The sequence below is a fragment of the Mobula birostris genome, chromosome 18 (genome assembly GCF_030028105.1).
Source record: "Mobula birostris isolate sMobBir1 chromosome 18, sMobBir1.hap1, whole genome shotgun sequence".
NCBI classification, from domain to species: Eukaryota; Metazoa; Chordata; class Chondrichthyes; order Myliobatiformes; family Myliobatidae; genus Mobula; species Mobula birostris.
In genome coordinates this window covers 35,443,247-35,458,128 of record NC_092387.1, presented here as the reverse complement: position 1 = coordinate 35,458,128, position 14,882 = coordinate 35,443,247, and the positions used below count along the sequence as shown (strand labels likewise).

At 44.0% G+C, this 14,882-nt stretch overlaps 1 protein-coding gene across 6 annotated transcripts in view; it reads right to left on the bottom strand.

Moving 5' to 3' along the window:
* The window catches only part of LOC140212042 (LIM domain-binding protein 3-like), a 178,416-nt gene that overhangs the window by 48,510 nt on the left and 115,024 nt on the right, over positions 1-14,882 (bottom strand). For 5 of the 6 annotated variants that reach the window (XM_072282480.1, XM_072282481.1, XM_072282484.1 and 2 more), the window contains one exon: positions 14,121-14,157. In XM_072282480.1, coding sequence (XP_072138581.1) covers positions 14,121-14,157 — 37 coding nt within the window. Of the gene's footprint in view, positions 1-1,107; positions 13,452-14,120; positions 14,158-14,882 lie in introns of those variants that run through there. The other variant, XM_072282485.1, reaches the window with a different exon arrangement.

Genomic DNA, 14,882 nt, shown 5'->3' with positions numbered 1-14,882 from the left:
TCGACTGTACCCTTTTCCACAGATGCTGCCTGGCCTGCTGAGTTCCTCCAGCATTTTGTGTGTGTCGCTTGGATTTCCAGCATCTGCAGATTATCTCTTGTTTGTGATCACAATACTCCAAGTGTGGTCTGACCAATGCCTTATAAAGCCTCAGCATAACATCCTTGCTCTTATATGCTAGTCCTCTCGAAATGAGTCCTGTCACAATGCAACAGTTAATATTTGTCAAACGCCTGATTGTATCAAAGTGGTTGAAACTACCTCCAAAATAGAAGAATCATCCAACATTGAGAATGCTGGGATCCAGAGTTACGATGCCACAGTCAGGTGGTCCAGAGATGCTGGTACCAGCCTGTCGGGCCAAAGGAGAAGGTGATGTTTCTCTAGCCACTTCAGTGGTTGGAGGAACTGCACACGCACTCTCCCACTCACACCAGCACTGTTGCTTATTATGTGGAGACCTGAGCTGGAGAAATAGGGTGAATCGGAACAAACCACAGGGAGGTATCCAGTGTTGGAATTCCGGATTCCCCACAAGAGTCATGAAGTAGCAAAAGATCTACACAGATTTCACTAACAGGAGCTTGGTCCCATCTTTGCTAAGTCCAGGAGTTGGAAGATGAGGCCTGGTTTGAAAATTCATTTGGTTTACTGATCTCCAATAATGCACTTCCACGTCTCAAGATGTAACAACAGACAAAATAGCTTCTCATTCAGAAAGAACCTTTGACCTCCAGCAGCCGAGTGGGAGAGTTACCATCAGTCACACCTCACTGTGGGTCCTTGGCACAGGAAGCCTTTGCTCTCTGCACGTGCATTTTCCGTAAGCGCAGGTGTGTGACGCAGCGGGTGGACACCGACGCAGAGTGAGCAGAGCATTGAGTGAGGCTGCGCCAAGGCAGAGCGTCAAGTAAAACAGACCTTGACCCCCTCATTGGAACGACTAGAGGACAGCGACGAGGTGAAGACACTGAAAACAATCTCAAAGAAAAGCTGGTGAATCACAATAAAGTGGGTGAACTTGTGCTCCGTGCTGAGGAATTACAGCTCCATGCAAACACGTAATTAGTTGACACACAAAAAAAAACACACTCTCCAAAAATGGTATTTTAGGTTAAGTTTATTTATGTGGTGATGACATTCACTGGAAAAGTAAAGAGGCAGGAAAGGCATCGAGGTGTCTGTGTTTCTTCAGGCTTCCAGCAGCAATGAGGCCTTGGGGTCACTGACTACCAGCCCCACCCTCCACCGCTAAGTAAACTACATGGGCGTGTTTCCTGAGTGGCGTGATGGTGGACAGTCAGGTGTTGTGAATTATAAGGAAAGGATTGCCCGGAACAGTGGATACGAGAAACAAAAGGCTGTTGCTAGAAGTCCAGCTGGTGACAAAAGCTGTCTAGTGGTTCTTCAAATAGATCTTGGGAATGACTTGTCAACCCCGTCCCCTTCAGTTCAATTTAGACTCCTTACCTCCACCACCCAAGACCCATTAATCACCCATCGTTTAACAGCACATCAATGCATCGGCAGTTAGTGCAGCCGCAGACTGCGGAGAAGTCACAGACTGATGAAGTGAGAAGAGGAGTTTATTGCCAGGCCAAGCATTTTGACAACCCAGTGTGAAAAACTAAGTGAAAATCTTCTAGCAACAGCCTTAAAATAGGGACGGTGTTCACTGGGCCACAGGGAAGCTCTACATGGAGAGACAATACCAGCGACGACACAGTTCAGAGCAGAAACACTGCAGCAATCAGCCTGGAGCTCAAAGTAATCCTTTTGGAGGCTGACCTGCCTTCTGCACACATCAAACAGGTTGGATAAGGCAAAAACATTAACTGAAATAATAAGCAAATATTTCCAAGATTTAAACTAACCCTCTATCATGACTAACAATCTCAAGAAGTCTATGCAGTTGGCTTGGCTGTGAAATATTGAACTGAAACAAACTCATGGGTGACCTGTGTTAGACAACACAGGAGCGCTACATCTCACCCTTCACAAAACACAACCCTAACTCAGACCCCTCCAACCACTCACCCAAGAATACAGGGTGAGTCTCGGAGCTGAACCACAACAGGTCTTCCAGGGGTGGGAGACCAGCTTGGGCAGAATTAGATGTTCAGAGGTGGGGAGATATTGAGCTTCTTCAACTGGCTCCATTCAGGAGAGGGAAAGAAAGATCAAGATCAGATGGCCAATGGAGAAGGTGATGCTCCTCTACCCATTGGAGTGTGTGGGAACTCTCCCACCGACACCAGCACCGATACTGTTTCAGGGTACGTTGTGTGGAGATCAGCACCAGATAAACAGAGTTAATGGGGACAAACCTTCAGGAGATGGAACACCAGATTTCCCACAACAGTCACACAGTGGAATCTACCACAGTGACATGAGAATCAAAGCACCTTCACTGGGTATTCATTTCCTGTCAGCCATCCTAAGATCCTTTCCAGATGGGGATGACCCAGCCAGATGAGGCTCAGCTGTGGCCGGACACAACGGTCCGCGGTCCACACTGGCGACTTAGTGGAGGAAGCCCGGTAACAGGGCTGTACCTACTTGCAGAGGATCTCCATCCAGATTAGTGGCAAACACTGCCATGCCCGGCAACAATGGGATATTGTGCCACAGACAGAGCGTTGGTGGCAGGAGAGCACCTTCCCACGTGAGGATAAATTTACCCAGTTTCCAAAGTGGGACTCTGCAGTACCAAAGCTAACAGCAGCTCACAGCATTTATAACTGGAGTCAAACAGCAGGGAGATAAGACCCCTGGCCCATCAAGTCCATGCTGATTATTAAGCATCCACCCATACTAACCTCATTTATTCTTCCCACATTCCCATCAATTCCACCCTCACAGATTCCCTTAACAAGGAGGGTAATTTACAGCTGCCAGTTCATCCACCGTCCCATATGCCGTTGGGATGTGGAAGAACCTGGGGCACACTGTGGAAATCAAGGTGGTGACAGAGAGAAGGTGCAAAGTGCACACAGTCGGGATCGAACCGGGATCTCTGGGTGGAGCTGTGAGGCAGTGATCCCCCTGTCCTGTAGTCCCAACACAGCACAGGGGAAAGGGGCCACCCCTCCCCCCTCCACCACAGTGTGCTGGACATAGGCAGTGGGTAAGATCTCACCCACAATAACTGCCTTTAGTCTGGTGCTGGAGGTCCAACTCCCCTTGCTCAACAATGTTCTGAATTTGTGCCTCTGCAATCTAAAACGGGAATTGGTTGTGTTTTGTGACTGGCTCACAAGATGTTACATCCAAACACAGTATCAAGAATGAGCCCCACTTTCCTGGCTTTAGGGAACTTTGAACTTTTTCTAGCTGATGAATTGCTGCCTCCCCACTCCAGGGAATAAAAGCAACTCCCACCTGTCAGAGACACTTCCGGACCACTTATCTCCCCATTCTTAATATCTTGTTTAAAACTTTCCGAAACAGTCTCATCTATTGTACCAGCAATGATTTCTCCAGTAAGTAGTTGGAATCAGCCAGCAGAAGACTTTGCTCATACAACCTTACTGTGGTTGAGAGCCAAGAGCAGATGGTTCTCCAAGCTTCTTTGCTTTTCCCCTTCCTCATTCCTGCCTCTCGTCTTGCCTTACAAAAAAGTGGTCTCGTAGCACCTACCCTCCCCAATGCCCAATAACTGGGAACTGACAATGTTTTTCACTCCTCCACACCTGTCCGAACCTGGAATCAAGTTTGCAGAAAGCTTAAACTCCATTGAGGGCAAGCCCACAGTTTAGAACAAAAAGCCAAGGAATGGTAAAATGTAGAGGCCAGAGAAGAGAGACTGCAAAAGCCAGCGTTATTCACTAAGTGAGAAAGAGACAAAACTACAGAGACAAGAGCTGCTGAAAGGAAAGGTGAGGAAGTTAAGATTACAGCTTATTTCATGCTGATTTTAGTTCACAACTATTTTAGAGGCAGGTAAAGCCATTTTTTCTTTCTCAGCCACTGCAGTTAGAGGCAGGTCCCACGCATAGAGGGCGCCAGCTGAGGCCCACTGCTCAATCTAATCTGAGTCTGCTTGCAGTCTTAACATAGGGAAATAACGGTCTCCCAGGAGGAGGGGCGGGTTCACATGTTAATGCAGACTGGACCGTCAAGTGGGATCATGGGACAGGAACAGCATCACAGCAAAGATTAGATACAGAATGACTCCAACATGCACCAAACAGACTGTCAAAGCATCAGAAAAGTAAAATGCCAGAGCTTGCAAGGGTTTAAGGAAAGCAGACAAAATCGTGCCCACAAACCGCACAGAAGGCCGGGCGGAAAGCATCCAGAGCTGAAGATTAAGTGAGAACAGGGAAGATTTGTTTCACATGCTCAGGGTGGAATGGAGTCTCAGGGATTTGACTCCAAACCTCAAACTCATCACTTTGCCTTTAAACCAAAGACTAAAATCCCAACCAAAGTCCTCACAGTTCGTGTAAGAATCTGCTCATGGTTCCATGGCCCTCAATGTACACATTTAGCTGAAGTAATCTCCTGGTTTCCAAGACAAATTCCTGTCTCCCTGTCACCCAAATCTAATCGTTAACCCTTCAAGGTAAAGATTAAATGTTGTTCACTAGATTTTACGCTGAAGTCCTCAGCCAATTTCAATCTTGCCCTTGGCCTCTATTCATAAATAGAAATGTCATCAGCTTCAGGAAAGAGCTTGGCCCAGGATCAGGGTAGGGATGTGGTCAGGGATCTTGGCTTTTGCCAACTTTTTCCACCTCAGCCTCAGAAAGGGAACTGCCTCACTTTCTCAGCTTGATTCAGTCAATTCCTTTCTTAAAAGGGAAGACTACAGAGGAGCCTTTAGCTACACTGAGAGGATTCAACAAGGTGATTAAGGAGCTGCACCATCAGCTTGCTACCTTCCAAAGCAGCCATCCTCCAGAAGCCCAAGTGCAGAAAATGGTTTTGCAGAACTACGGCAGCTGCGCAGTATGGTGCAAACAGACGAGACCACAATAAAGCAAGGACACACACACAAACACACACACGCACACGCACACACACAGAGGTGGGAAGAGCACAGCTCTCCAATGGACGCAAAACCCATTCAATGCTCCCTGAGCACTGGGTCAACAACTTCTGGGGCAACATGCACTCAGAGTGTAAAACATGCATGTCTTGTATGCAAATCTCAGACAGACAAGAACACTCCAGCTTAGTGGTTTCCATGCTGGGTCCGTGTAGAGTCGTGTGGAGTACACATAACCCATGTCTGTGCTCATTTGCTACACATCCCAGGAAATCAGAGCCGCCTCCTGTTCCATTAGTTTTTTTCAAAAAGTAGTTTTCAGACAAAAAATGCAAAATGTAACAGATTTTGTTTTGAAAAAACATTCTAAGTAAAGCTGTTAAAACTGATTTACTTAGCAATAGAGGATGGAGTGATGGAAAATACAAGCAAATTTATAGAGACTGAGAATTATTGCTTCACAGGTGAGCAAGGCACTGCCTGACAATTAAAAAAAATTAGTGACCAATGGTTAAACAGATCAATGCCACCTCGGTATTGCCTTTCTGGGAGAGAAAGATGGGGTAGGTGTCAGTAGAATGAAGGAATTAGATGCCAAGGACTTGAGACAATGGAACAACAGATAATGACATGGAGGCAGGGGAAAAATACTTGAGAGGTGAGCACAAGTCACCCCCATCCTACACACACACGTACACACATACACACACACACACACACAAAAGGCATCGCCAACTCACAACATGCAGGGCATGCAGTCAGTAAGTATCTCAGCCAGCCACTGGGGGCATGCCCCACCATGGGAGCATTCAGCAGAATTTTGGTTAGTTTTTGGTTTGGGGAGGGAACAGCCCATTGCAGGTTGGATATTTCCCTATGTCACAACCAGACAAGCAGTTTACCTGAGGCCTCTTTATGTTTCAGCTGCGGCCATGGAACACAATCTTCAAGAACTCATTATTTGCACAATTTGCAGGAAGTCTACTTGCCCACGTGTCACACCTGCATCACTTTCGTCCGTGTTACTAAAATCCAACAGGATCTTAAGAAGCCTCCTTCCATCTATGAAGTTTATTCCTGACCCACTGAGTTCCTCCAGCAGTTTGTTTTCTGCTGTGTTTCTGACATGTTTCCTAGTTATCTGGGAGACAGTGTCCTTCACAAGAGACTTCTGTTGGTTGGACTGGGTCGGAATGTGGTCAAACAATTTAACTGCATTCAAGTTTAGTACCTTGTTGACAACGGTGTCCTATCTAAGCTTGGTGTTTATGGTGTATCCTAGCTGTTGTAAAGACAACATACTGAAGGTTTGCACGGGTACTCAGAACTCTAACTCTGACCAAGGAGTCACACACATATTGAGTGTCATGAATTAAGTTTGAAAAGTCAGTTTAATATTGAACCAGTATGCAACGCAGTGGGAAAGCCCAAAGCAGATTCTCACTTCAGCATGAAATAACTTCATCACATGCACAACTGGACAAATTAATTTAAATTTATGGATTTTTAGACTGTTTATTTTCTGAAACTTCTGGGTAGGTTTATTTATTATTGTTTTCAGTGTTTTGTTTAAGAGAACGAAGTATCACTGTGTCACCCTGCCTGAAGAGAAGAAAAGCTGATGGTATAGCTTCAGGACATTGGAAATGGACAGAAGTACACTGCCATTATACTCGGGTTCTAACTGTTCTTTCCAGGAGCTCATGGCTTTTCTGCAATCTGCTATCAGTCGGAATCTGTACAGACTTTAACTGGGCATCAGTGAAGGCCTGGAAGTCTGAGCCCATTTCCAATGTGAGATGGACAGACCTTACATTGCAGTCCACTGCCTTTTGGGCCTCATGCCAAAGTTCAAAGTTAGAAGTAGATTTAAGCTTCAATTTTGAAAGGAACATTAAAAAAGGCATTTGAAGTGGTGGACGGGCCAAACATCCCAAGCACAGCAAGGCCAAACCTCATACCTCATTCTGTAATATATTTTTGAAGTTGGGATCAACCACACTTACAGGGCTGGTTCATTGCTTACTCTCACACAGCCATTTTCTTTGTCTGTATCTCTGCAAGTTCCTCTCCTTTACTAATAGTGCCTGTCCACTTCCTTTAAAAATTATTTTCAGAATCTTCTTCCATCAAATTTTTAGGTAGAATACTCCTGGGCCAAACAACTTTGAGACAAACTATTTCTCATTACCATGTGTAATATATGTCCATCCGCCACCTCTGTTTGTTGAAACATTTCCACAGGAAAGTGTTTTCCTCTGCCCAATCTATCAAAACATGTTGGTCTTGAACATCTCTACTGAGCCAACCCTGTTCCAAGAAAACAGTCGTAATTCATCCAAACTTGCCTCATAACTGAAGTTCCTCATCCTAGGTAACACTGTGAAAAAGCTTTCTGTGTCCCTTTCCAGACCTTTTCTGATCTGTCCACAATGCTCTTGTTGAAGCCTGACCAGACATTTACACAGTTCAAATATAACCTTTATATATGAGGGCCTCTTTAAACTTAGCTAACTTGTAGTCACTTTTTCCAACACACCTTACCGGTTTAAAGGACTAGCAATGGGCAATGAAGTCTCTCTGTTTAGAGCATGTCATTTATCATTACACCTGCTCCCCAAGGGCATCACCTAACCATTGACCCCCTCCTGCTCTGCCTCCATCTATTTCATTGTTCCTCTCTGAGCCCTCAAACTGTTTTCAATTTTGTCAACTTTTGTGCCACCTGCAAACATTGTACCTGTTGCTCCCATATCCAAGTCCAGCCTGCTCACGTAACTTGTCGAGGGGGATGGAGCCAAGCTTGCACTGACAAACACAATTGCCAACAATCTCACAGGATGGGAAATCTCTGTCCTTTACACTTTTACAAAAGGCCGACGTTTGACAAATATTGGTGCCAATGGGATCAATATTTCCAACAATGCCATTGAAGTTCAAGCTTTATTTCCACAGTTCCCTTGACCTCCTCCTGATGCATTTGTGAAAACGATCTGAAGAGCTGTGGTGCTGGTGGAAATGTATCCAGACTAACATGACACTCAATGTCAGTGTAGAAAACACCCGCTGCCTAAACGTGGCAATTCTGAGGTCATATAAACGGGTTATTCACTTTCAGAGTTCGAGAGCTGCTACATCAGCTTTGTGCAAGGCCATCTCAGCAGAAAGCTGATGGTCTGGAAAGTATGAATGAAAGGGCTGTTTCTGCATTGATTTCCATTCCCGTGAACATCTCTGGCTCCCCTCTCATCCTCCAGCTCCACTCACTCTTGACCTTTGTGCTGTGTGTTCCAATCCCCACCCTCAATCTCCTCCATGATTCTGAAAAGGGTACCAACTCTCCACTCCATCACAAATGTGCTGTCTGTAGGTTCCTCCGGACCCTTTCAGACCTCTGTCAGCTCCTGTTTTCTTTCTCATTCCTTCTCTGCCACGGCATCTCAGTGCTTGCTTCTTTCTTCCCCATTCCCCTCTATTATCTATCAAACACTCTTTAAAAGGAGCTGGATAAGAAGATAGAACATTCCAGTAGTAAACAGAACAGGCCCTTTGGCCCATGATGTTGTGCCATCCTTTTAACCTACTCCAAGATCAATTTAACCCTTCCCTCCCACATAACCCTCCATTTTTCTTTCATCCACATGCCTATCTAAGAGTTTCTTAAATGCCCCTAATGTATCTGCTTCGACCACCACCTGTGCATCTACCTTTCCAAGCATCTACTTTTCTCTGTGTAAACAACCTACCTCTGACATCCCCTATATACTTTCCTCTAATTACTAAAATTATGCCCTCTTGTATTAACCACTGCTGTCCTGGGAAAAGGTGCTGACTGTCTACTCCACCCTTCTTATTATCTAAGGCACCTCTATGAAGTCACATCTTATTCTCCTTTGCTCCAAAGAAAAAAGCCCGAGCTCACTCAGCCTTTCCCCATAAAATAGGCTCTCTAATCCAGGCGGCATCCCCATCTGTCAAGTACGGTGCCGTGCACAATCCTGATTTGATGGAGACGTACATGAAAGTACGGAGCAACATCTGGTGAAACTTCTGAAATGCCCGCTTCGCTGCTGCTGCTACTGTGCGATCGAGAATCTCTGAAGGGGAAGGCCCCGACTCCTCGGCTTTGCTTGTTGCTCGGTGGCTGGGGCAGGGTCGAAGCGCTCGGCAGAGGATGGTGTTTGGTGCTTGGTGTCGAAGGGCTGGTCGGAGGCTCGAAGTTTTCAGACGGACTCAGAGTCCGCTGCGGTCGGGTGCTTCCAATGGTGCTGCATCGGCAAGTTTGCAGCGCTTGGAGGTTCATGGCAGGGAGAGTTTCTCCCTTCTACCGTCTGCGTGAGATGATGAGGCTATCGGGACTTCGAGACTTTTTTTTACTGTGCCCATGGTCTGTTCTTTATCAAATTACGGTATTGCTTTGCACTGTTGTAACTATATGTTATAATTATGTGGTTTTGTCACTGTTAGTCTTGGTTTGTCTTGTGTTTCTTGTGATATCATTGTGGAGGAACATTGTATCATTTTTAATGCATGCATTTCTAAATGACAATAAACGAGGACTGAGTGTCCTCATAATCTAATCTAAATCTAGATCTCCTCTGCACCCTTTCTGAAGCTTCCATATCCTTCCTATAATGAAGCAATCAGAACAAAGCAAAATACCCTAAATGCGGTCTAACTAGAGTTTTAGAGTTGCAACATAACCTCACAGCTCTTGTAAATTCTCCAACTGATGAAAGCCAACACAACACATGCCTGCTTAACCATCCCATCAACTTGTGCAAAACTTTGAGGGATCTATGGATGTGGACTCTAAGATCCCCACGTTCCTCCATGCTGCTAATAATCTTGTACTCTGCCTTCAAGTTCAACCTTTCAAAGTGTATCACAACCCACTTTTGCAGATTCAACACAAGGTTTAAAATCATGTAATTGTGCATCATCTGTTCTACACCCATACCGTACATAAACATATACATATGTGTAATGTGTTTGGTCAGTCCACCACTATGCCAAATGTGTAAATTAATTTATTTCATACTTGTTTGATCAAAGTTACTGTTATAAAGCATTTGAAAGAGATAGTACCTTCTCATGCCAGCCTACCTAAACTCTGATATCAGTTAATTCATCTTTAAATAAACCGTTGACTTCTTGGTTTATCACACTACTTGGATTCATTCAATATATAGAAAACAAAAGTCACTTCAAGCCTTCCCAAACAACACTGTATCAGTGCAAGAGTGCTTAACCTGAAAGCTAGGGAAACATAACTTCATTCTTCAGAGCTCCCAGATGATCAGCAGAGCTGACCTCACGGTCTGGATCAGCAATGTTACAACTGAAGTAACAAATGTTAACCACAGGTGAAATGTCGTCTGTCAGGAACACATGGTGCTAAGACACCAGCACTGATGACAAATAGAAGATCCCAGTGACTGCAAGGTCAGGAAACACTGGGGAGAGGTCCGATTATCTCAGGTTTTCTCAGGCTAAGGTAGAAGAGGGAGCCCTAGCTTTAACTGCAGAACATCACTCTCCTGACAGAAGAGGGAAGGGGAATTTTAATATAAGTATTGCATTTGAGGACAACACTTTAGCGGCAAATTTTAAAATGTTGACCTTGCTCAGTAAGATAATTTAACCAAATTGTGGTATGAATCCAAACAACGTAATATTTCCTTTTGGAATGTTACCCTCTTAAATCATCTCTCTCTGGCTTCACCATCTCACCAGTTACCTGCACCGCTGTAATCCTCCCAACCTGGGACTGTCTCTTCAAAGCAACTTCTGTAGAGCTAAAATGTTCGACTCTAAATAATGCGATTGAGACAGACTAGGAGTGTCCTGATAGTCTAGCTACACTTGTAGAAAAAGACTGGAAGAGGACCTAATTGTCTTTTTTAAACTCAATTTATGTTTTATTTCAGAGAAAAAGTGCTGCTATATACAGAGAAATTGCAAACCAAAAACAGTCAAGCAGAGAATACAGAAACCAAATAATCACATTGTGCCTTTTATCAAAAGACCATTCTACACCAAAACCAGTTCAAATACCCCTGGTCTTCAGCTTGTGTCCACTCTCGACTGAAATCATTCACAAACAACCATTGAACTTTGGCTGTAAGACAAGTGGGACAATAGGAAGCTGCAGAAATGGCTCAAATACTGGAGTCCATGTACCCCAGACTCCACATCACCACCACAAGGCAGTGTCATCACCAATGTATAACACACCCCACTTTTATTTTGCAGTTTCACAGATTAAAATCTGGTTTTTTTTGGAATATGGTACTGTTCAGCTACACTCATTAAATTTATGCTTGTGTCTGTTTTCTGCTTCTTGTTACAGCCAAAGGATCGCAAGTGCACAGAAGGAACACAGATCCAAAGAGGGCCCTGTGGTGCCCTCTGCCACGGTCAAATATCAGACTTGTGCTTCAGGGCCACTGGCTGTGGGGTGGGCTGGGGAAATGCAGAATGAGGGAAGGTAACAGAGTCTGCATCTGGAATTTGTTCTCCAGATTGTCACCCAGTGACCTGGTCTGTACCTTGAGTCCAATGAGGAATCTGCAGCCTTGTCATGGCTGAACAGTGTCACATGAATGGGTTCTCCGAGCATCTGGGCTCAATACCGAAACGTACAGAATTGCGAGCAGGGGAAAACAGAGGAGGGGGAATATATTGTGGTCTGAGTACAGAATTTTCTCTCTGCAAAATCACAGTGAGGCGTGTTACAATTATCAGGCCCGTTCTCTACTCAAGTCAACCCATCCCATCTCATTCCTTCACTTTCAGATCAGTCTATCTAAATTTTACACATTACCTCAAAAATTAAATATTCAATGGAGCACTCATAATTTCCCCCTAACGAAGAAATGCTCACACATCACAGTTATCAAAAATAACTATACCTCATCTGACTGGTAGAAGTATTTTCACTAAGGCCTCACAATACCAGAGTATACATTCATCTAAATTCAATGTGCAAAATGTAAGCCCTTGGTGTAATGGGAATTTGGTTAAATTTTCCAATCAATTGCCAGTTGCCTTGTTGGTCTCTTGTGTCTGTTGAGCTTGGGCCTTGAGACTTGAGGGCACCCTACATTATCTGTATGTAGCCAGATTCAGTCTGATTTGTTCAGACCAGCCCTTCCTTTCCCTTTCACTTGTCCCAGAATCTGAGTCCAATCAGAAGCTCAGAGGAAAACCTGTCATGTTGCACCATTTTTGTTAAGAGAAACATAACGAGGAGAGATGAATTATTTTACAAAATTTTATAGGAATCCTCAACTCAATTAACTTTAGTTGATGTCAGGTCTGACATTTGGCAAGAAGCCCTAAACTACCAATTAACTATATAACCAAAAGTCCAGGACTTGCTTGGTGCTTACTTTCGACAGATCTTTGTGTAACAGTGTAAATGAAGGGCAGTGGTAGAGTAGTGGTTATAGTATGAGTCGAACCAGAAGACAACCAATGCTCTAGAGACATGAGTTCGAATCTCATAATGGCAGCTGCAGAATTTAAAGGCAGTTAATTAGTTACTTCAATCTAGAATAAAAAGTTAGTATCACTATCGGTAATCCTTGTGGCTGTCTGGAAGCCTTCCAAAATCAGTGGGTGCAGCAGGGGCTGGAGTGTATCCTGGACAAGAAAAGTTGTGGTTTAATTTGATGTTTATTTCTAAATATTGAATTGAGAATGATGCAAATATTGTAAACATGTTAATAATCCTAATAAAAATATTTCACTACCCATATTTAGAATTTGTTCAGTCACATCCAGGCAGTTACCTGTGGTTTGGTACAATAAACTGACTTGGCTTATCACTGAAATACCACTAAGTTGGCTCATCATATCTTTTTCATTATTCCAGGCCAATCATTCTCCACTTTTTACCTGGGCTTCCCCCGAAACCCGATTGTCTGACTTGTGTAATGTGAGCATTCCTTCTGGCTGGACAGCACCTGTCACTTAAACAGCAATGAGACAGCTACAGTACCCTTCAAATGGCACTCTTTCACAAATACAAGGAAGCCAACAGTTTATCATTCCCTAACACTTCTTTGAAAGGAACTGAGAGATATAGAAGCTGAGTCTTTATACAGAAGTAGGATTTTTAACAATTTATTGTCAGAGTAACTGCATACATGAGGAAGTAGTGTACTGCTAGGGCACTAGGTTACAACACAGGAAGGATACAAGGCTATGGATACTCAACAAGCACTTTCTTTAACTTGTTTTAGAAGATTTGATGTTCTCAAGCTACTTTTTTTTAACAGAGTCACTATGACAGAAGTTTGCCCTTTATTATTAGTTTAGTAACTATCTGAAAGTGTCTGATTACACGTGGGCAGTTTAACCTTTGATATTAAGGATCTGTGCAGACAGACCATGATGCCAATTGCGTAATTTGGCAAACCGTGGACCTTTTACTTCATGTTCAAACTTTTCCCTGTGGCGTAGAGAGAGAGAGAAAAGAGAGAGGAGGAGAAGAGTAAGGGATGAGGGAATAAGTCCTCTGCCTCCTCACCTTATAACACACAAACCAATCAAAGCACAACCCAAATGACAAGGCTTCCAAGGTCCCCAATTGATCTGTTGCTACCGGAGCAACAAGAAGAGATTGCTTTGCACACTGGTTTCCAAATCATTTCACATCCTTAAATTGACAACCCTTTCAACATCCTTGTCATTTCTGTGTTAGAGCAGGGATTACATATGAAATCAGCGCAAACCCCCATAATTAGTGTAGGTCTGACAGAAAACATCCTTAAGGCAGGAGGGGTGAGGGATGTGGAGATAATTTCAGAAATATGTTACAAATACCAATACCTGACTATGCTCTACCTACTAAAGCCCAATTTCAAGGTGAACTCAACAAATTATCCCCTGTGATTGTCAACACAAACCTCTACTTCCAGAGCTCTATGTGTTGACTGTATTCTGAGGCAGACCTTCAGCCTTCCCCATCCAATTTCAACTCATAATCACCTCAATAACCCCACCTTTCTAAATGAATCTAATGGTGAGGCTCGTGTATTGTGTTGATGTGTTTAACTGGATACTGTTTGGTGGGTGTGATAAGGAGGCCAGGTGGCTGCTGCTGTTGACAGAAGCCTACCTTGATCTCTTCATTGCATCCTCATCTGGATCTTGCACTGCAAAATAAGAGATTCCAATGAGTGACAACGTCCAAGAGCTCTACCCCTTCACACCCACAGGGCGCTAGGTTAAGGGACTGCTTTCTTTAGGCAGGAGAAGGCACGGAAGGAGAAGATGGCAGCTGCGCCAACTCTCAACCCCAGGCTGAAATGAGAGGAAAGACTATTTGTTGAATGACCGTAACACAGCCAAAGTTCTGACCATGATACAGAAAAGATTCCAGATTGGTAAAACGTTCAACTGAAGGTCACTTTGGAGTTGACCAACCAGTCCTACCAAACTGCTATTCCAAAATTACAGGATAGAAGACTAACTGGATAACTGGATTTTGACACTCTTTCACACCAGGCAGATATAACTATTCTGCCTTTGTCCTCAGTCTCACTAAGGCCAGGACCCAGCTGCTTACTAATCAGTTCAATCGGGAATAAGTCCCAGATTCCTCATAAGGGTCACCAATCCAGATTACAAGCAAGAGCTGGACAGCTGATGGCACGGGTGAAACATGTATGATACACGTTCTCCAAATCATCCCCTGCATTTAACACACAACTCTACTTCCAGAGCTCTACGTTGACTGTATTCTGAGGTAGCTCCTCACCTTTCCCATCCAATTTCAAGATTGACTTGCAATTACCTTAATAATCCCACCTTTCCAGACTAAACTAAAGCTGAGGTTTATGAATAGTGTTGATGTGTTTAACTGGAAACTGTAAATCCT